The following is a 23,598-nucleotide window of genomic DNA, read 5'->3' as shown; positions in this document are numbered from 1 at the left end:
TCATGACAGGCAGCCGAATATATCTGACACAGGTCTTCTCCCTAACACATCACTCAAAACAGGCCGGTTTCAGGAAACGGTAGAGAGAGAGAGAGAAAAAAAAAAAACCAGGATCAGGCCAAAATGTGTCCATAATACAAAGCAGATCATCTTTCACACGGATGACCTTATGCATTTTGTTTTATATTTTTATGATGGTCCCACATCTATAAGACTGCTGACCCTTTAAGACTCGGTGTGCTCCTATGCTGGGGCTTAGCAGTGGTGGCTCAGGTTCTTGGAAGAGGAGGTGGGTGAAGATCGCACCCATTCGTGAATCATCGTACGAGCCAAGGGTCCTCCAGGGTTCACGTAGAAGTGCGGGCATGTTTGCAATTAATTCATCTGGGAAGCACAGGTGAGCACTTTCTACTCGCCTTTGACGTTCACAAAAGGATTAACTGTATCTACAATCCAGTTTGTTTCTTTGGGCTTTTGCTTAGCAGGAAACGGGTGAGGATTTTAGGCGTTGCTTTGTTACGACCTACCCATAATTTTAATATTTCTCTTGTATGAAATCCACCCTCTCACGTGATGAAACGATGGGCTTTGGGTTGGCCATGCCCTTGGGTTGGCTCCTATTAAAAGAAGAGATTTCCTCATTAGGCAGAACCCAATTTTCTTGCTGCAGTCTCCTCCCAGATGCTCGATCCCTGAAGTCACTGCCTTCTTGTTTCTGTGCGTTTCCCGGTCCTGGTGAGCTTGCATTGTTGGATCACGGTTTTGACCAGTCTTGCACATCCCAGTGCTCGTACAACTGCAGAAACCCTTGTGGTTTTTTCCTGCTGCTTTGCTCTGATTTACGTTTGAAGCCAGAGACGTAGACTTCCCCTGAGTCTTTTTGCTCGGAACGTCACCTTTTATAAGCTCAACAAAAACTTGGGTTTCAGCTGTACTAGGGCTTACGCCTGTGACTGAGACTCTAACCATGAATGCTCCATTAAAGGGCTCAGAATTTAACAGAGAAAATAGCAAGGAGACTTAATTAGAATGCCACATGATTAGAGCTGTGATATGTTAAGCAGGGAGTATGAGGGTAGCACGGAGTGAGGGCACCTAACCCAGCACCTAGGGGCCGAGGGAAGCTCTCCTAGACTCAGCAACGTCTAAGCAGTCTGTGCCAGATGAAAAAGAATGAGAGATGTTCTGTACTAAGGAGGTAATATCTATAAATGCTGTGAGCTACGAATCATACCAACTTTAGGGAATGCAAGTAGTTAAGTACAGGTGCAGGCGATGTGGCAAATCTGAGGCTGCGGAGGGAAGGCAGGGCTAGATCACAAAAGGCTTTATATGTCATTCTAAGGAGGTGAGGATTCATGCTATCAGTGACGGGGAGTCACTGAAAGCTTACACATGACACGGTCAGGTTTATATTTCAGAAAGACTGGCATCAGTGCGGAGAATGGATTTCGCTCTGTAGCTACTCCCCTGAAACTGGCCCCTACGCCCGCCTTCTCTACCTAATCTTCCTGTGGCTCTTAACAGCTCAGCTCCACACCCCTTTTCCCGTCAGTATTCTCAAACAAAACTAATGATCAGAATCACTTTAAGAGCTTATAGAAATACAGATAATCTGAGCCCACTTTTTCGAACTGGATCCTCATGGGAACGGAGCCTGTCAATCTCTGTTTTATAAAATCTTTCCATGTGATTCTGAGGCGGTTGGACTAGGGACAGAATTAGGGGACTAACAGAGACTGTACTTGCACCACAACACAGATATGTTGATGAACATCAACAGTGAGTTTGGCTTGTTGTGTTAAAGATGGCTGCCACTCTAAATAGCTTCCTTCTACATGATCTACACCTCTACTCCTAGGACTAGGAAAATCAATCCCTTACTTAAACCCTCCAGAACGTTCTCTTGTTGTTTAAATAACATGTCCAAACCTTAACACAACCCATTAGGCAGCATAGTCTGGCTCCAATGATCTCTCCTCTCCAGCCACCCTTCCCTTTACCTTGTACTTGTTATTTGCGGGGCGGGGGGGGGGGATATTGATGCAATTTACACCCCAACTTCTACTTTGTCAATTAAATTAAGGGTAGTTATGGAGTTGAGAAATTGTGTAAATCAGTAAAGATCTGAAAACTGTCTGAAAAAGGGGTGCCTGGGAGGCTCAGTCGGTTGAGCATCTGACTTCGGCTCAGGTCCTGATCTCGTGGTTGGTGAGTTCGAGCCCTGCATCAGGCTCTGTGCTGAAAGCTCAGAGCCTGGAGCCTGCTTCGGATTCTGTGTCTCCCTCTCTTTCTTCCCCTCCCTGACTCATGCTCTGTGTCTCTCTCCCTCTCTCTCTCTCTCAAAATAAATACACATTAAGAAAAACTGTCTGAAAAGAATTGGAAAGTGACTTGACTTAGGAAGAGAAAGGGACTGCTGGTCAATCTTCAAGACTCACCTGAGTTAAAGAGCAAATTTCCACATCCACATTATTTCCATATTATTTCCATGCTATTTCCTCCCAAGCTCAAGAACCCAGGGGCAGAGAATATTGATAACTTGTCAACTACCATTTGAGTATTGGCAAAGCAGAAAGCCAAGAGATAAGAGAATTAAAGGTGCTGGTGTAAAAGAAACAGAAAATTTCTGGAACGGGCCTAAAAAGATGATTTGGCTAATTTGTCCCAAGGCACAGAGGATTAAAACGTGAATGCCCGTGTTTAGCCATATGCGGTCTGGTTGGCAATGGTTCACCATTTGATTCAGTTCTGGTCTTAGGCTTGTTCTCCAGTGGCTCTACTGACATTCTGTCGTGTTACCCTAGAGCATGGTGAGTAACAACAGTTAGAAGGTTCCAGAAGCAAAGTAAATCACTTCCCAGGACATAAATGAAACCACCAAGGTAATCCTATAATGAGGTAGCAAATGCTTCATAACGATTGTTTTCCTCCTAAGTTAGACTCTGACTTACAAACATGATTTTTATGGTTATAGCATATCCATGCGGTAGACCTTCTTTAAACTGATGTGTTGCATTTCGCACAAGACTCTGTCTCAAAACACAATATATGTCAATATACAAATATATGCCTCAACATGAAGATATTGGAATGCTTCGAACATAGGAACAGTGACATTTAAACATTCTGCTAATAAAAATGAAATGCTGTGCTTGAATGGTGTTAGATTATTTTTAATTAAACCAATGCCTTAAATTAATCCCATTAGTTCAGTTTTCAGGTTTATCATTTCCCTTCTCTTCCCAACGTACATTCACATCAATGAAAGCAACGGGGCCAGACGCAATGAGGCAAGCGGTGTCGGAGGCCAGTGGCTAAAATTAGATTATCAATGACATTTACTTATCTGTTCACAGCTGAAATTTCAACGGTACAACGTTTTCTCCTGAAACGAGACACTTCCTCATCACTGAAATGCAGGCTTCTGTTATCAAATTACACCCATATTACATCACTGGGTGGTGAAACTGACCCCAAATAGAAAGCGAAACCATATATACTTTTTCTGTGAAGAGAAAAGCTAAAGACAAGATTAAGCAATGGGTTTGTTTTCATAAGATTATTTTGACCCGTGCCTTTCTTAATTAGGGGGAGCTTTTACTTCTAAGAGAAATAGTCGTCCCGGAGAGGAAGGGAATAGAATGCATCTAACATGAGGGCAGGGCAAGGGGGGCCTAGACTTTACCCCATCCATCCCAGAATACTCCATAATGCAAATCTTCAGGGACCAGGGCAGTTTTGTGTACGATGTACAGTTTGGGTGTATACGGCAGTCTCTTAAAGCAGTTTTCCTGATGTTTCACTCCATTTATCTGCCGGGAAATCCACCGAATGTGTGCACATACTTATAAAATTAGTGGAAACTTGTACATACTACATTGAGCATTTCCAGACATGCATTGGATCCCTTCTCTCCATCCCGCCACGCCCCGCCATGAATTATGAGGAGCGTACTTCTGTCCCAAAGCACCCCTGTGCAGTCCAGCCCCATTCCCACCTGCTGGTCAGGACTGTCCATCACTGTGCAGTGCGAACATCCACACCGGGATGCACTGTTCTGGAAAGCCATCCTGCTTCTTCTGGCCCAGCACCACCAGCCCGCTCTTCCTAATGAGGCTCCGGAGGATGTCCATGTCCCGAGTCACACTGCTGTCCGAGAGATCGAAGATACAGCCCTCCCGAGCCACATTGTCCTTCAGTATGATGACACCGTTTTCCTTCAGGCCAGCTCGGCACCGGGAAAGAAATACAAGAAGGTCTTTGTCGGTCAGGTACCCTACAGGTGAGGCCAAGTAGATGGGGAAACAGGATGGAATATGGTGGGGGGTGGGGAGGGAGGGGAGTAGGAAGGTAGGAAAGATCACAAGGCTAAGAATCAGGAGACCATTGGTTCACTCATTCATGAATTATTTAATAGCCTGAATTGTTCTGGTTGTGGGAGGCTTCATAGGAGGATAGGTATCCTCTCTGAGGAGGCTCAGTGTCCCATCTATAAACTAGATATTATGCCACCTGTTCTATCTACCTCATAGGCACGAAATAAACTATTGCCTTTCCCATGAATCCCCGCCATCGTCCCCAGACAACCCAACTTTGTCATTACTGCTCTGTCTGTCTGTGTGTCTGTCCCCTAGACACACACACTGAGACCAATATCTAACTCACTGCTGTCTCGCTTCCTGGGAATTTAAATCTAAGGAAGTCAGGTTTTGCCCCTACATGGGGATAAACTCTTTTTGACCCCACTTTTTCAAGTTTTTCAAGTATTTGGTTTTCTTTGCAGGGTTAGGTTGGTCCAAAGGCACTCCATCTCCAAGGACGGGAATTTTCAGGCTCGTGACAGAGGATGTTAGGGGAGACGGTGGGAGGACCAGAGCTGCGGGGGGAGTTTCCATGATGCCTAAGGCTGCCTAACTATCCTTAGCACAACTACGACTACATCTCCCCGAATGTCCTTGCTCCCTCTCCGCAAATCCTCAAATTAGCCCCAAGTATTGTCTTCTCTCTCTCTCTCTCTCTCTCTCTCTCTCGGAAGGGGACAAAGGCAGACGCCATGCCATGCAGGACTGACCAGAGACCCACTGAATCCAGATGACATCATATCTCCCCAGTGGGGGTGCAAATTCCTGCAGGCTGTAGCAGTGGTAGCTTTCTACCTTGTCCCCGTTGACCTGCAGGTAGTTCTGGGCTTCGACGAGGAACGATTCCATCATGTCCACCAGTTCCACGCTTTTGAAAACCGGCAACAAGACATGCTTGCTGACCCTTCCTATTCCAGAGCCACAATCCAAGGCACAGTCTGTCCCAGCTCTCCCGGGGCCCTGCAGAAAGGTACCTTGTGGGATGCTTCGAGTACAGACACGTACCCTGAGTCTCCGGTTAGGATACTCCGGTTACCTCTTTGAACCAACTTTATTTAGGTCAATTTTCATATAATAAAATGTACCATTTTAAGTGTACCATTCAATGCATCCAGGCACGTACCGACTACCACGAACAAGTTATAGAACATCCAATTGCCTCTTTCAAGAAATAGCCAACACTGCTAGTTTTTACTTTCTTTGTTTTATCCAAATAGAGGTCTTGAAAAGAATTACAAAGTAAGATTTTAGAAAATAATGTTTTAGGTCTAAAAACTCAGTAATTTCCTCTACGAAATGGGTCACAGAAAGCCCTATAAAGTAGAATGTTATTAACTGTAAATTTGGGTCAAGCCCACAGCTAAATGGACGTGCATGGTAGCTTATTGCTTTGTGAAAGAGAGAAAGAAAGAAAGAAAGAAAGAAAGAAAGAAAGAGGAAAGAAAGAAAAGGGGAAAGGACAGGGAGGAGAGGGGAGAGAGGAAGGGAGGGGAGGAAAGGGGAAGGAAGGAAAGGGGAAGGAAGGGAAGGGGAGGGAAGGGAAGGGAAGGGGAGGGGAGGGGAGGGAAGGGGAGGGGAGGGGAGGGGAGGGGAGGGGAGGGGAGGGAAGGGAAGGGAAGGGGAGGGGAGGGGAGGGGAGGGAAGGGAAGGGAAGGGAAGGGAGAGAGGAGAGGTGAGGTGAAATGAAGCGAAGGCAGAAAACCTTACAGACAGAATTTTACTTCAAACCCACCCCGATGGCACACAGCACATTCACATGGATAGAAGGTGTTTGTGGCAAAGTCTCCTTATCTCTTTTAATGCTAGAAATTGTTTCCTGCCTTTGTAAGAGAAACTGTATGATGTACTGTGCACAAAACCCCCTAAAATTGTTTTTATAAAGTAGGTCTCAGGGACCCTGGGTGGCTCAGTCAGTTGAGCGTCCAACTTTTTATCTTGGCTCAGGTCATGATCTCATGGTTCATGAGATCGAGCCCTGTGTGGGGTTCTGTGCTGATGGTGCAGAGCCTGCTTGGGATTCTCTCTCTCCCTTTCTCTCTAACCACCCCCCTCTTTCTCAAGATAGAAAAATAAAAAATCAACTTTAAAAAAGTAATAAAAATAAAGTAGGTCTGTACACTAAATTAACCGGAGGTGAAGGATGGATAGATGGTGGAGGAGGAAATCAGCCAATGAAAACTTTCTCAAACTTGCTTCTGTAAAGTAGTATATTCATATGCACATATGCATATATATATGGCCAGCTGCACATATGCATATATATATATATATATATATATATGGCCAGCTGAAACTCTGAGATATATATTATTTGGCCTCTCTATATTATCTGGTCTAAATTATTTGTCCATAATTGGGATGGCTGCTAAATAGATTTTGTGCTAGAAATTATAATAATAAGATCTTGCCAATCAAGATCTTAAGGAGAAAGCCTACTCTTGTTTTCTCAGGAACTAAGGATTTAAGAAAAGATTTGAGCAGAAGGAAACATCAGAAATGCCGCTTGCTAGTCTACTCAAAGGGCCTTCTGTACAGCAATAAAGGCACAGTGAAGAACAAAAAGTGAAGACATTTTGGCTTCTTTTTAAATGGAATCATAATAAGCATGATTTATCATGTGCTTATATATAGAAGCTCTTTGCATCTGTAATAACTAACATCAAAACAACTCCACAAGATAATGATTACCCCCCAGTTTGAAGCTGAGGAATCTTGGGTTTCCACAGCTAATGGCAGACCTAGAACTTGAACAGGGAACTGTGTGAATCCAAAGGCAGTTCTACCTTAGAGCCGTCCCCTCAAGCGCCAACTCCGATTCCCTTGATAGTATCTGTCCGCTGCTACGTTGAAAAATATTTTAAGGCTTCACCGAGACTGAGCAGGAAAGAGCTCTGTGATTGACTAGTGATGTCCCCCTTGAGTATGGGAAGGGGGACGTGGTGGTACCCATACCATGTATTTGCCATTTCCACTTACACGATGCCACCTCCCTCATTCAGATATTATAATGTAAACCAAACTCATTCAGAGAAAAAGAAGACCTAGGCTACAGGCTTATGCTGTGAGCGCCATAAAGAAAACATCCCTTAAGTAAATCCACAACATAAACACGATGGGTGGGATAAGTATAGGAACGTTATTGTAAGCTGTCGAAATGATCTTAGTAGAAACGTGTATACTCAGAGATTACTACAAATTTTTCTTACCATTACTTGGCCTTAAAGTCTGTACAGATCATGTTGCTCACATTATTGTAGCAAGTGGCCTTAGAATTAGAACCATAGAAGGATAAAGCAAAGAGGGCTCGGAGACCTATGCCAGAGATGTCAGATTAAAATCGCTGACCTCCTTTTTCTCATTGAACAAATAAACCTGAAGCTGCTCTTGTTAAAGTGAGGCAGAGCCTCACCCGCTCGCCCTTCCTGTCATTCTCCCAGTAGGACCTTGAAGGATCTCAGCAAAACCCTAGAGTGCTTAAAGCACTCCTGTCTAATTTCCCTACTTTTTTATACCAAGAAATTGAGGCTCAGAGAGGTGAAATGTTTGAAATAGAATTCCCTTGAAAATTCTCACTCTCTGATTTATATTTTTCACCAACGGAGACGTGCGATATTTGACTATAATTATTTTCGAAACAATGGTCATTTACAAATACAGAAAGGTACCTTTCACCCAAATTGTGTGTACTGCTCACCTCTCACCACTGTGGCTTAGTTGTATTTATTATATTTCACTGCATATGGCTGCCACTGCCTCCCATATTCTTTCTCTCTTTCACATGCAGCTCGTATGGGAAGGGGTATTTAAAGCCCATTCTCGGGGCGCCTGGGTGGCTCAGTCGGTTAAGCGTCCGACTTCGGCTCAGGTCATGATCTCACGGTCCGTGAGTTCGAGCCCCGCGTCGGGCTCTGTGCTGACAGCTCAGAGCCTGGAGCCTGCTTCGGATTCTGTGTCTCCCTCTCTCTCTGCCCCTCCCCCACTCGTGCTCTGTCTCTGTCTCAGAAATAAACAGACATTAAAAAAAAATTTTTTAAGACCATTCTCAGGGACATCTCCTGCCTCCTGGACACCAAGGCTGCCTGTATTGAAATCTGATGTCCTTCCATGAATGTGACTGGACCTATATACAAGGTGTGATTTCAAAGCAAGGTGTTTTGTTAATTTCATTCTCATTTATGGTATTGTCTTCACACTTATGGATTCATATAAAATAGTAAAATACTCTTGGGAATTTGGTTTTAGTTTTGATCCTGCCTACATGTTTTGTTTTCAAGGACATCATTGTAAGTTCATTCCTGTGGGATTTAAAACTCAAAAGGAAGTGCTGAATGCCACTGTATAGAAACCGTGAAATATAACAAGTGAGACCCAGAGTTTTTAATCATCCAATCTCTGAGAAATGTCAATAGATAAATACCATCAAATACTGATTACTTTTTACAAATTGCCACTTTCCCCCACTAGAAAGCTAAAATGAGGACCGTTATCAGCTGTGCCATTGACATCACCTTGGTATCATTTGTTTATTTGCTAAAGTAAACATAAACGCAGCAAGTTTAAACAACTTTTCTCGCTGTCCCGTGTCACTAAGTGTTGAAAGGAAAGCAAAACTTTAAATTAAACAATCTGCCTTTTCCCAGTTGGCATAAGGATAAATCATGTCAGATACTCATATTCCATAACTCCTTGTATCTTGACCTGGATACTAATTTAGCAGATTATTGAGGTCAAAGTACAAAAATATCATTTCTTTAAAAAGACTGTTTATACTCAGTTAGAGGTCACGGTTTCACAATGAGCCTTGTCTCCTAAGAAGGACTCCTTATATTTGTTTGAAAAGAGCAGGCTCCTCTTTTCCAACACAAATATGCGAGCACAAGGCTGTTTCCTTTCCCAGGTCCATGGGCGTTGTATGGGCTCTGTCTGCCCAGCATCCCTGTGGTCAGCTTGGCACTCCACATGGAGTGACAAGACAGCTGGATTACTAACTAAGCTTCTGAAATGCACTGGGATCAAAGTCAGCCTCACCACGAGGCAGGCAGAAGGGAGAGCTTTCGGCCAGGCCGGAGGAGAATTGAGGTCTGTGGTACACACACACACACACACACACACCCCAAGGATTTTTCTGCTTCATGAGACAAATGGAAAAAATATGTCACGGTTAAGAGTAGAGAGTCTGGTGTCAGACAGGCCTGGCTGGACTTCAGTCCCTGCTCTGTCTCTTACCGGCTGCATAACCTTGACGACTAGTTAACGTCTCCAAACCTCGGTTTCTACAACTGTAAAAAATACAGATGATAATAGTACTTACCTTCTAGAATCCTTTTGAAAGGTAATCAAGACGATACTTCTAAAGTGCATAGCAGAGGGACTATAGCAGGAAAAGCACTCCGTGAAATCAGTCAGTGATACTGATTTCGAAATACTCCGGGTTATCCTGACCTACAAACATTCATGGACGTCATCTCCAGCTTCATGGTCCTTCGTGGCCACAGCTGATGTTCAGACACGTCGGCCCCGATGGATTCTCCATCCTGATTTAACTTCTCTGCTCAGACACTTGGTGCTCCACGGAGGTTGGATGTGAAGTGAACCTCACCTCAACACTAGGGATATTCTTGATAGTGCACTTGAAAACCTAACTCAGATATTTATAATATTGATAATGCTTCCCTTATGAGGATACAATGGGCTCCAAATTTCAAACAGATGACTTCCAAATGAATTGGAACGAAACCTGGTTGCCAGTTAGGACTTTGTCTTCAGTAGGACCAACAACAGCTTTGTGGTGTCGGCAGCTTTATTAAATCTATTCTAGCAACTAAATGAAGTTCCTGAAACTCTAATGGATGCATTTTATGAAAGCCTGTTATTACTTTTTTTAATTTTTTAATGTTTATTTTTTTTTTTTTGAGAGAGAGACAGAGATAGAGACAGAGCATGAGCAGGGGAGGGGCAGAGAGAGAGGGAGACACAGAATCGGAAACGGTCTCCAGGCTCCGAGCCGTCAGCACAGAGCCCCATGCAGGGCTCGAACTCACGGACCGTGAGATCATGACCTGAGCCGAAGTCAGACGCTTAACTGACTAAGCCACCCAGGCACCCCAAAGCCTGTTATTATTAGTAGTAGCAATAAATTAGATTTATTGGGTAATAATTATGCACAACAAAGCAAGCACATTGCTTTGCACATTGGCTCATTGGATCTTCGTATTATCCTCTGAGGTAGGTTCGATGGTTAATGCCCTAGTCACAGGTGAGAAAACTGAAGCTTACAGCATTTAAGGAACCATTCCAAGGTTGCTTGTACATTAAATAGAAGAACCTAATGACTATAGAGCTGAAGATTATTGTCCCTACCCTCTACTGTCTTGTCTCCATCTGACAGGGAAGTGAGGAAGCAGTTTCACCCAACCCCGGGGCTGCAGAGACCACATGCTTTCAAGGCGAAGTCTGAACGACGTATTAAATAATATAAAGAGATTCTACTGTACTTCTCATTTTCAAGCCAAACATAGGCATGCACTTCCTTACTATATTGCATTTGTATTGCAGGAAATCAGTAAATCGCCCCAAGATCCCAAATGGCATGATCTCTCATCAGTCATCTGGGTGTGAACGGTTTCATCTGGAAGACTATAAAAGAGATGTCTTCTTAATCCCCCAATCGTAGTATTAGCACTGCTAGTTCCCTTTCCCCTGAAGCATGAGAGATTAGCTGAGGCTATAGGATGGTGAAAGGCCAAGGGGGATAAGCCAGTGGTTTGATGCGACCCATCTCTTCTGAACATTTTAAAAGAGGCTTTCAGGCTCAACTCTTGGCTGAGCCATATGGCTTTAATACGACTTAAATGACCACACAGAAGCATGTGAGCTCAATGTTTGTGAGGACTTTGCTTCCTCATCAAGCTGCAGTTGCGTAACTCACCCCAACAAACTTCCGAAGAAAGTCCCGAGAAGCCTGGATATCTGGGATGGACAGTTCAATGAAATTTCCCATCATACCCTCTTCTGTAGCTGGTACTTCTTGATAGAAAAGTTTAGCTCTGGCATAGAACTGCATCTCCCCATTGATGATTTGACTTGTTAAAGCATACAATTTCACTGCAAATGAAATAATATTTATCAATATGTATATGACAGAACAAGTTCAATCTTATCACACATGGAATTGTTTCTCAGAAGCCTGCCCGTTTGTCATGTGGAGGAAAGGGCACAGTCAGAAGATCTGGGTCTGAGTTCTGGCTCAGTGACTTACTCGATATGTAGCCTTGAGAAAACTTCTTAACCCCTCTGATCTTTGGGTAGCTCATGCACAGTGGCATTTTCATGACTTAATGACCCTATAGCTTAATGAAACTGTAGCTTATTACTGTATATATGTTTTTAAGTTTGGCAGTATTTGTTATCGTAGAATAAAGAATGTCACAAGGACGCCTGGGTGGCTCAGTGGGTTAAGCATCCGAGTCTTGATTTTTGGCTCAGGTCATGATCTCAGGTCATGGTTCATGGGCTCAAGCCCCACTATGGGCTCCTTGCTGAGTGTGGAGACTGCTTGGGATTCTCACTCTCCCTCTCTCTCTGCCCCTCCTGTGCTCTCTCTCTCAAAATAAACTTAAAAAAAAAACCACAGCATGTCACAAGTTTCACAGTGAGTTTTATCTTTGAGCTCCAAGTGTTTTATGAGGATTTAACTGTTAATCTTTACTTCTAATCACAAAGTACATTTGGGGTAGCTATTTTTCACCTCTTTTTTAAGCAACTCACACTGAAATATCTCTTTGTATCAACATTACAGAAAATGTGCTTAAGCTCTATCTTCTGAAAATAAAATAATTAAAAAATGTTTATTTTATTTTTATTTATTTATTTTATTTATTTTATTTATTATTTTATTTATTTATGTTATGTTTATTTTAAAATGTATATTTATTGAGCAACTCTTCTGTAGCAGGCAGTGTGCTAGGCACATTCTCATATACTACGTCACTTCATTATTTTAGACACTGCATGAGGTATTATTTTAACACATTTATTTTTTGAAAAACATATGTTCCAACTTCTGAGAGGCAAATTTGCATGCATTTAAGTGATCTTTGTAGGTGAAAATACACCTCTTCAGGTATAAAATAGCATTTTATACCTCTTCAGGTATAAAATACAAAAGGGTTGCCATATTAGAGGACATTCAGGAGGAAATGGTAGAGAGTGAATGAAAGGAAGGAATTTCTCGTTCAAGAATGTAAACTGAATGCATTTGTCTTTCCTCCTTCCCCATATTCCCCCCAAATTGTTTTAATAACCTCAACACGTAACTGAAGAAAATGAGAGGGGGGGCCACCGATGGATTCATGACTTCAACAAATGTCTGGAAGACAAAAAAGCAGATGGAACAAAGCTAAAAAATTTGCAGCCTCAGATAGTTGCAAAAGGAAATAAGAGTTAATAAAAAAAACCAGTGAAAGGACAAATGCACCCTCCCAAAAGCAACTGATAGCACAACTGTAATCCTGGGCAGGGAAGTATCTTCTCTTTAAAAAAAAATTTTTTTTAATTAATCGCCTAAGGAAACCTAAACCAGTTAGTATAGGATCCTGGAATACCACTTATTTTGTCATAGAGAGGACTCTAAGCATCACATCTGCTCACACAGGTGAGACTTTAGTAAGATCTACTAAAGACATATATACCAGAAGAAACATTCTCCGTTACCTAGAATCATTGACCCTGTTCTTTATTCCTAACTGTGGATGAACAATGATTTCCAAACACATGGAGCTAAAGTGGCAGTCTGAAAGAAAAAATAGAGATAAACAATCAGAAATGACCCCAAAGGAAATAGAACTAACTCAAGAAATGGATGAGAATTTGGACCAAAACTAAACAGAAAATTCACATATCCTTGGAGAAATATGAGAACTGGTGCATCCATAAATCAATGATAAAAGATGCCAAGAAAGCGATAATTCAACGAATAATAAAGACTTCTTAGAAATTAAAGTTTTGATTACCAAAAACTTTGGAATACAACTTTGAGTAAATTTGTCAGGACAGAAACAAAAAGACAGATGTGGAAAACAGAGGTAAAAAGATAAGAGCTATAAAGACTTAATTCAGGAGGCTCAAACATCAAACCAATTAGGATTTTTAAGAACAGAGAAACAGAAGGAAGAAAATTATCAAAGAAATAATAGAAGAAAATTTCCCAGAGCTAAAAGTGATTGTAGGATCGAACAAGTTCTGAGCAGCATGGATATAGAAAAATAATAATAATGAAATAAATGCCACATTTACACAAATCCTTAGGAAATTTCAAAATGCAAAGAGTAAGAATTAGAAGATTCTAAAGTTATTTAGAGGGGAAAAGGTGGTTGACCCTCAAGGGTTGCCAGATTTAGCAAATAAAAATATGAGACACACAATTAGCTTTTAATTTCAGTTAAACAAACAATTTCATAGTATAAATATACTTGAAATGTTGCATATCACATGAGACCTACTTACACTAAAGATTATTTTTTGATTATTTGAAATTCAAATGTATTTGGAGTTTTATATTTTATCTGGTAACTCTATACTCAAAGGACTAGAGTCAGGCTTATAACACAAGTCTCATTAGAAACACTAGAAAACAGGGGCACCTGTCTGGCTCAGCCAGTAGATCATGTGGCTCTTGATCTCACGATTGCGAGTTCAAGTCCTATGTTGGGTGAAGAGATAACTTACAAATAAAATCTTTAAAAACAAAGAAGCAATGCCATCAATATTCTTAGGGAAAAGTATTTTGAAGCTAAAACTTAATACCCCATCAAACTGTGAAAGAATATTTACCTACCATGGATTCATTCTTCAGAAGTTTGTTGAAGCAATATTCCAGCCCAATGAGCGTTCAAATCAAGAGAAGATACATGTTAAAAGACAATGAAAGTAATCCAAGAATCCAAAGAAAACAAATTCGCAAATGACAGATACTTATCAGATCTAGAAAGTTGTTATTACAACAGAAACTATAGGCCTCAGAAACATAAGTTCATCCAGAAGTAGAATGAATTGGATTCGGGCAATAGACAGAGTAGATAAGAAGCAAGGAGACATTAGTGATATTCTAAAGAAGACATATTTTTAATCTCAACCATCACAAATAAAAGATAGGTGGAAACTCCAAGCAAAATACACAACAGTACAATATGTTCTGATCAGGATGTAAAGCAAACCAAAATAGACATAATTGCCGGTAGAAAGAAAAGACACAATAAGAGAGAAAAGAGAGTCTATTTAACCTTCACTAGAAATCATTTTTCTTCAGGTAACACCAAGATTGTGAAATTGGACTAATGTACTATTTGTCTCTGGATTAAATAACAATGACATAGTCCCAAATTGTGATTTTAGAAGTTAAAAATCCAACAAACACCACTTATATTAAAATATTCCATCATAATACATTCCATCTATTGAGTTGAATCAGTATTTTCCAACTCAAAGACTTTGGAGCCACTGTTTGGATCTTTTAATGGTCATGAACTTACTGAAAGGGATATAAGAATCAGTTCGATTTACATCATTTCTAGAGACTAACAATATTATATACTATATCTCCCATATATACTATTATACATTGATTGTTTTTAAAATATCTTCTAAAAGTATTAAATATATAGATGCTTTTTGCCATCTTATACACATATTAGCAACCGACTGGGGAAATACAACATTAAAAGGAGAGTCTTCATGTTGAGAACATTGGGAACCACTCATCTACACCAATCTCCCTTCTCTAGCACTTGGTAAAGTGCTGTGTAAACAGCATGTGGCTCAATAAATTCAACAGGGATGACAAAAATCAAGCATAACTGTCCCCATAGCATGACTGCTCCAAATTCTTCAGTATGTCTCAGAAAACCAGGCTAGGAAATCACAGTTCATAGTCTTCCCCGAGCTCCATGCTCCCCGGGATCACAAGCGAGCCACAGCCCAGGAGTTTCCTTGATCCAACCAAAGCAGCAAAGCAGCCACACTCATCATCACCTTAAGTCAACTAGTTGGTGAAGTCCATTAAAAACCTTAATCTGGAAATGAGAATGGTCCATTATGCCAGCAACGTTTAGACCACAAGTGAATGCCAAGCCCAGCAGGGGTCAGTCTCAATAGGTAGGTTTTTATGGTTATGGGCTTGAGTTCTCATTTTCACCTAATTGACAGGAGCATTTCACTAAAACGATATATGAGGTGTCATGGCCAGCCCCAGGTTCTCCCCTCCTGATAGCTCCTGCAATGGTGCAAGTTGACTCAGATAAGGTAATCAGTCATCAGCCTGTGCCTTTTTACTATAGAAACACACTTTGTCGCTCATTCTTGTAGGACTGCAAGATCTCTGTGAAACGTGGGGTAGTCTAAGACGGAGTTCTTGATATAGTTCTATTCGTTCTTGATATGATATGGTGCTTATTTCTTGACCTACCTTATGGGCTGACCTCCCAAGAACCTTGCAATAGTTTATTTGTTACAAAAAAGAAAGTAGAATACTAGTTGATTTGCCCTGAAGAATCTAGATCCTGTGAACTCTCTGAGGAAAATGTTGTAAATAGCTAAGTGCTTACATCTGCTGAATATCTTCTTGTCTTTTCATTTCCTTTCTATTCCTTTTTGTTTTTCTAAATGGTTGGTTATAGTTAGTTTAGACTTTATTCCAGACGTTAGAACTGTTTGTCAACTGAAAATTTATCTGAGAGGATGGGTAGGCTAAGTTTAGACGTTTAGTTTGAAATGATTTGTGATAGGATATTGGATCATGCTAACCTTTTATTTATAAGAGAAAGAAAGAAAGAAAGAAAGAAAGAAAGAAAGAAAGAAAGAAAGAAAAAGAAAGAAGAAAGAAAGAAAGAAGAAAAATTAAAAAAGAAAAGCCCAATTAGGACATGCCCTTATGAAGGATAAGACCTTCCATAAAAGAAATTTGCAGATGAGCCCTTCCCAATTTAGCTATTAAATAATTAATGATAAAAATGAAAGGAAGAGAGGGAGGTAGGGAGGGAGAAAGATCTAGGTACCATAGAATATTATTCAGCAAAAAAAACCGAAGGAAATCCTGCCATTTAAAACAACATGGATACATGGATAGACCCTGAGGGTATCATGCTAAGTGAAATCCATCACCGCAGAAAGACAAATACCATATGATCTCACTTGTACATGAAATCTTAAAAAAACTGAACTCATATCCGTTTTTTTCACCAGCAGGGCTGGGGAGTAGAACTTTATCAGTATTTCTGGTGGAATCCAAAGGTCTGGTGTGCCAGAATGCTAGAGTTATCATTATCAAGTCTCAGAATTGCCCTGAGGGGCCCTGTAGGTTTGATTTGCTCCCTGAATGCCTTAGCCATCTGGTGTTTCTTGTCTCTAAAATAATGCACTGCCTACCCTAAAAAAGTTTTAGAGGGATGTTTCCTTTTCAGCTGAAGACGAGTTCGGTGTTTCCTAATTCTTTTCAGGCTTTAACACCAATGAGGTAACAAAAGGGAGGGCGGGAGGGACAACACACTTTTCCCACCACACATCACATCTCCTACTCACTTGGCTGACGTCTTCCCAACTCTCTATTTCTACTTGAGCGTCCTACCTTACCTACTATCAAATTTTAGAAGGCTGGAAGTCAGGCCGAGATAGTGGGGACAGATTTCTGGTGAGAATATCATCGGAAGGGTCAGAAGCTGATTCAGCAAGTTGCCATGCCTCGTCTGCACCTGTGCGGCATCGTGTGGGGGTCTCTGTCACTCTGTTTCCACTTTCCATGAAACCGCCAGTGTGGGTCTCCCTACACTGAATTCCTCACGAGAAGGCGATATCTTACTTGTCTGTGCCACCCCAAGACTTACCATTATGCTTAACCCATAGCAGGCGTCCTTTGACTATTCGCTGACTAAATGAATATTGTCTTGCGTTTTGTTCTTCGAGTAACATACAGGTTCAACAAAATGGAGAGTGGCTATAGGGAAAAGCTGACATAAGTGACACAAGTTACAGTTCTCATATAGTTTGTAAGATATCTATCCTCCTAATTAGGCATACCCATGTAATAAGAAAATAGTAACTATCATTGATCGCACATGGATGTATGCCCTACCTATGCTAAGCATTTATATTAACTGAATAGGTGAGAGATGGTATTATCCATGGAAGAACACGAGGCAGCAAGAACACGACGACGCGGGGCTCAAACTCACGAACCACGAGATCATGACCTGAGCCCGAGTCGGATGCTTAACCACCTAAGCCACCCAGGCGTCCCTAAACCTAGGTCTATTTAAATCCCAAACCCGTATCTCATCCGTCTCATGCTGTGTATCTGAAAGTCTGCTAAATAAAAAGGGGAGTTATCTGGTTCTCCATTTCTTTAAAGAGAAAAATAATCTTGCAGCTTTGTGAAGGGAACAGTAAACATTTGAACAAAGCATCACTGTTCAGGGAGTTGTACAGCAACACCGGCCACGGGGGTGAAATCAATTTGAAAAATGCCAATGGTTATACGCTGAGTTTTATTTGGCAGTCCCACGTGTCTTACAGGAAGTGTTTTTATTAACTCTGGCTTTTAATTGTGATGGCAAAAAGGTGACCATTGTTATCAATTTCCTCCTCAGAGACTTACTCTTCTGGAAAGAGTCAAGTAAAGGGTGGGTACTAAGAACTTGTGGGAACAGTACACCAGGCATTGTACTAAACACTTTCTTACTATCTCTTCACATTTTCTCTTTTACTCCTCACCATGATAACTCAAAACTGGGATTATGCGCATCATTTTGCAGATGAGTGATGAGTGACGCAGAATGATTTAGTAACTTGTTATCACACAGAAACGAAGGGTCATGGCCAGGTCCCGCCCCACCCCGATTCTGCTGAACTCTGTGGAACCATTGTTCTAAAGGTGAAGTTAGACTAAGACTTTAACGAAGTCCGGGAGTGCTAGACTCTTGCTCAATATATAACTAATAAATATTCATTGACTTCTGCGTACTTGGAAATACACGGTGGATAGTGCTGGAAGAATTACTGACTGGTTAACTTACAGGAACGTCTCCATCAGGCCTTACATGAGCCCCTTTGAGCCCTGGTATATAAACTGGAGATGTATATAATTGTTTTCCTGTTTACTTCCTATCTGTGCACAAACAGCCACCTTTGACAATTTTCATTGGGAGGCAGCAGGATTTTGAGGTTCAAAAAAGGCAGATTTGGAGTCAGACCACCCGGGTCGAACCCTGCTCCACCACCCAAAGCCACGTGACCCGCAGCAGGTTACTTAACTCCTGCCTGAAGAGGGGATGTATTCAGTGGCACAGCTGAGCCTTCACTGGAGATTTTTAGGATGCACGCTCTTGCTTTTCTATGAATTTCTGAAGCTAGCCGAGGATATTTGAGCAAAGGTCCCCATGACTGAATGTCCCTGCAGAGCGTGCTGTAAGGGACTGGCTACCCAATGCAGGCAGTTAGCAGGAGGGAGGAAGGAAAGAAGGAATCAAAGAGTCTGGTTAGCCACATCCTTCCCATAATTACCCTAAACAACAAACTCTCTGTGTATACCCTGCAGTAGCCATTCCTTAACCTTTTTTTTTTAAGGGCTTTATTTTCATTTCTGTGAAGTTTTGAAATCATCAAAAGGCGGGGGAAGCCAATTCTAAAACACCTGAGTGGAGCTGGGGAGGGAGAACTACTGGCTTAGTTTTGGGTTCAGACTAAAAAGCGTTAACACCCGCGGCTGCTTGGGAAGTCCCATAGAGTGAGCTGAGCTTAACATCTTTGGTGACGCCTATTCTAAGGAAGACCTACATGGTGACATTAAAAGAGGCCTGGTTCTGAGGAAGGAAAAAGAAAAAGAAAAAGAAAAACAAAACAAAACAAAAAAAACCGAGTCCTTATTGAGCCTTGACTGTTTTCACATATGTAACTGCATTTAATCCTTCCGATTGCCCTGTGGTTTTAGGGAAAATGATGTTCAGAGACTTCAGGAATTTGCATTAACTTTGGTGACTGTTCTATCAGCAGCAGTGCCAGAAGTCGCACTCAAGACTTTAGCGATGTGCAACTGATTATTACTAAGGGATCACTTAATCTGTTGCGAGCAGGTATTGATCGAGTTCTTTCTATGGGCCAAGAACCATGGTAAATGCTAACTATATAGATAAAGAAGAGGAAAAGTAAATGAGTCTCTATTGTCATGGGAGCTAGAGCCACTGATGAGGCCAGGCAGATAGAGCAGAGAATAGACCCTGTCCCCAACCCTAAGCAGAAAATTTACACTGTTTCCTGTTTAACTTTGGGCTTGCATGGAAGACTTTGTCAAAATGTTTGTCTTTTATTAATAATTTCTAAGAGATTGGAAATCATTGATAGACTATCAGCACATTCACAGAAGAGAAAAATAGGTAAAATCAGAATGACTCTATTGGGTGAAAAAAGGGATATAGGCAAAATATAAATTATAGCCTACTTGTCCCAGTCAATTTTCATCTGATTTTCAGATGATACGGAAAAGATTCCTTTCCGATTCACCTTCAGCTACTTTCAGGGGTGTGTTCCTTTTCCTCTCTAGTAATTTGGTTAACTTTTTTTAAATGTTAATTTATTTTTGAGAGACAGAGCACGAGCAGGGCAGGGGCAGAGAGAGAGAGGGAGACACAGAATCCAAAGCAGGCTCCAGGCTCCGAGCTGTCAGCACAGAGCCCGACGCGGGGCTCGAACCCACGGACAGTGAGATCATGACCTGAGCCAAAGTCGGACACTCAACTGACTGAGCCACCCAGGCACCCCTTTAGTAATTATTTTTAAAATCTGGCAGCCATCTGCCCTTAGTGAGTATCCTAGTCATTGTAATTGATATCTTTCTCCTGATATCTTTCTCTTGATAGCTAAGGCCACCAGGCTACCGTTATCGAGATGGGGTGCACACAAGATACTCAAGAATTTGTTCTGGAAAAGCAATGCTCTGCTGGTGTGTGGAGCAACCAGAACATCCTCACCTTCCAAATGGACTGCTCTAGTGTTCTCCAGTTGGATACAAATGAGATGCATGACACATCCTACAAGAATTACTTGTGGGCGGTGTGATCTACCAGAAAGAACCCTGGTCTTGGGTTCTTGCTTTGGTATCTAGATGAGATCTGTCTAGATTAGATCTCATCATCTCTGATTTTCTTTTCCCTGCTTGAAGAAACAAGATGGGGGGAGAGGGGGAGCAGAGGTGCACAGGTGGGAGGAAAAAAATAATGCTACTTTCCTTTCTATCCCATAATATGGCTGTGAGGATCAAATAAACTTACAAATACGGAAAAATTTTAAGAAACATTGTCTAAGTATGAGATGAATGTATTTGTATGTCGAGAATTAAATATCCCTTCAGGAATGGATTTATGAAAAGAAAATTTCGTGGGCTGCTGGTATCTAGTTTCTTGAACGCAATACAAAGAATTATTAGTTCCTACGACGTCTGGAAAGCCTGGCTACATCAAGGGCACAATGAGGCTTTGAGACAGCCTTAAGAAAACAGACTGGGGCTGATACATACTGTTTCTGCTTTCATTGGGGGAAAATATAAATCAAAGGGGGACACTTCACTCTTTAATCGCCAGTTATTTCCTCTTCAGTGCTGTTAAGAGTTCCTTGAAGTAACCACTTTCACAGAGGCTGAGAAAAGTAGTGGAGACAAACCCGATAAGCTTTTTATTGCCCATTGTCTAATTCCCTGAAAGCTACAGGAAATAACGAAAATGGAGACAGACCACTGCCCCCAGTTTTTTTCTTAAAATTCAAAGACCAAAGTAAAATTTTGCTCCTTTTCGGCTCTCTATTATTGTGACTCAGGGAAGCCAGAAAGGATTGTGTGTGGAGTGTGGGCTCACACACACACACACACACACACACCTTGCTCTATTATGGTTTAGTTTTTTTTCTTTTTTTGGACCCTTAGTTGATATACTACTGCATTAATACTCTCACCTTTGTGTTACCTAACCTGCCCCCCATCTCGATTTTTGCAGATATTAAAAATGTCCTCTAAAACACAGGAATTGAATTTCTGTGAACAAACCAACACCCTGGGAAGCAAATCACAGTGGCTGAGGGTGCGTGGAAATCCCAAAGCGGAGGCCTGACCTGCCAGGCAGCACCCGGCCTTTGCGCCCTGCAAGAAAGAATGCCATTGAAACATTTAAGCCCACTGACATTGGTCATGGGTTCTTTTTATCTGAAAAGAGTCCTTGTTCTAACTCCTCTTGCGCGACCTCGCCACGGTTCCCCCCTTTCTGGTCCCTTCTCTAGTAGCTCTGACTCACTTACCCAGGGGAATTTTTTCCAGCAGGTAGAGATAGCTCTGAAAGAAGTCATTGCGAATGGCTCTGTGAAGGATGAAGGACATGCTATGTCGACAGAGTTCGTCGTCGGTCTTCTGCCAGCGGGATCGAAAGGCAAAATGGGCTCCCAGGTGGGCCATGGTGAAGGGGGATGAAAATTATTCCTACAGAGGCAGGAAGCTTGCCTGGCCGTTTCTTTGAATTAGCCTTCCCTTCCTACACGAACTTGAGACTGTCATTTTAAACCGGCCCCTGTCCATCCATATCAGGAGAGGCTGTCATGGGGCGTGGGGGAGGGGCAGCAGACACAGGAGGTCAAGCTCCTGGCGCATGTCTCCGTCTGATTGCTTGGGCGACACCGCTCCAAGCCAGCAGGTGCTAAGTAAAGATGAAAACAGGCTGAGTGGGATCCTGCTTCATCCAGGAAAAAGCAGCGTCCGTCTGTAACTTCAAACAGGGACGAGCACAACCCACTAACACCCTGACTGGTTGCTCTAATTCGATTCCTAAATTGGAATTAGCCTAATTTCCATTTCAAAGCGCTGGGAACATTTTGCAGGAGATCCTGTTTCCTGATTTCCATCACTCCCCCTGGAACACAGAATCCTCAAGTTACAAGGACCCTTCAAAGTCATCCTCGCCACCCAGGCTCCTCTCATCAGTGCAAGTTTGCCCAAATCGTTTCGTAGAGGCGGATATGGGTTTCCCACTTTTAAGGATTCTCCAAGAGACGCAGTTATATGAAAACCTGTTTTGATGTTCGCTACCCACCTCTGTCAGCAAATCTTTCCTTCTAGATTGCTCTAAGCAACACCTCATCAGGTTAGCCTGTTTCTTCCTGTCTATCGTGGGGATGGTTTTCCTCCTAAGTATTCACTTAGTTTCTGTACCTCTGATAGGCCCTTTACCCTTCCCACATACTTTGTACCCTGGAGGCTGACCTGTATTGAGATCAGCGGACTCTCTTGCCTTCTGGATTCTAGTTGGGTCCAGCCAATGGGTGGTGCCAGCAGGAGACTGGAGGAGAATAAGCCGATGTATTTATTCCCCTGGCACCTTCCCTGTGGAGATGCCATAGGCTGACTTCTTCCTTTGGTGGAAAGTCATAGCTCCTGGCTGGCATCTTCTCATACAGATATCCTGTCCTACCTCTCATAACTGCTCCCTCCTTTACTGCCTCACCCCTCCGGGTAGTGATGTGCCATCCTGTCACAAGCCCGGGAGTAATGCACTATTCCTTGCAATTTTGCTATGCTTACCTATTACCTTTTTAAATAGTCCCTTTATTTTTTTTTAATTTTTTAATTAAAAATTTTTGTTAATGTCTATCTATTTTTGAGAGAGAAAGAGAGAGAGAGAGAGAGAGAGAGAACGCAAGCGGGCGAGGGGCAGAGAGAGAGGGAGACACAGAATCCAAAGCAGCCTCCAGGCTCCGAGCTGTCAGTGTAGAACCTGGAACAGGGCTCAAACCCAAGAATGAGAGATCATGACCTGAGCCAAAGTCAGATGCTTAACCAACTGAGCCACCCTGGTGCCCCCTTTTTAATTATTTTAATGTTTATTATTTATTTTTTAGAGAGAGAGAGAGGACACAAGTGGAGGAGGGGCAGAGAGCGAGGGGGGCAGAGGATGCGAAGAAGGTTCTGTGCTGACAGCAGAGCCCGATGTGGGGCTCGAACTCACCAACCGTGAGATCATGTCCTGAGCCAAAGTCAGACGCTTAACTGACTGAGCCACACCAGAGCCCCATAAATAATCCCTTTATTAAACCGGCTCAAACTCTCAACTTGTGAAGGCTGTCTCTTTCCTATAGGCACCATGACTACCCTTTGATCCCTCTAATGTTCCTAACAGGAGAGTCCATAAGAACTCAGTGCTCCATTGGACCCATA

General features: G+C 42.1%; 1 protein-coding gene across 1 annotated transcript; it reads right to left on the bottom strand.

The window, feature by feature from the left end:
- Nucleotides 1-3,944: 3,944 nt before the first annotated feature.
- On the bottom strand, nucleotides 3,945-21,846 carry NTMT2 (N-terminal Xaa-Pro-Lys N-methyltransferase 2). The gene is made up of 4 exons (XM_007077027.3): nucleotides 21,693-21,846; nucleotides 11,293-11,468; nucleotides 5,075-5,324; nucleotides 3,945-4,279 (listed from the first exon to the last, which is right to left on the bottom strand). Exons 1-4 carry the CDS (start codon nucleotides 21,844-21,846, stop codon nucleotides 4,008-4,010), a joined length of 852 nt encoding a protein of 283 aa, XP_007077089.3. The 3' UTR covers nucleotides 3,945-4,007.
- Nucleotides 21,847-23,598: the final 1,752 nt, after the last annotated feature.

This window comes from Panthera tigris, chromosome F3, assembly GCF_018350195.1.
Source record: "Panthera tigris isolate Pti1 chromosome F3, P.tigris_Pti1_mat1.1, whole genome shotgun sequence".
NCBI classification, from domain to species: Eukaryota; Metazoa; Chordata; class Mammalia; order Carnivora; family Felidae; genus Panthera; species Panthera tigris.
Note: the sequence above shows the minus strand (reverse complement) of the source record. Positions and strands in the feature narration are given on the sequence as shown.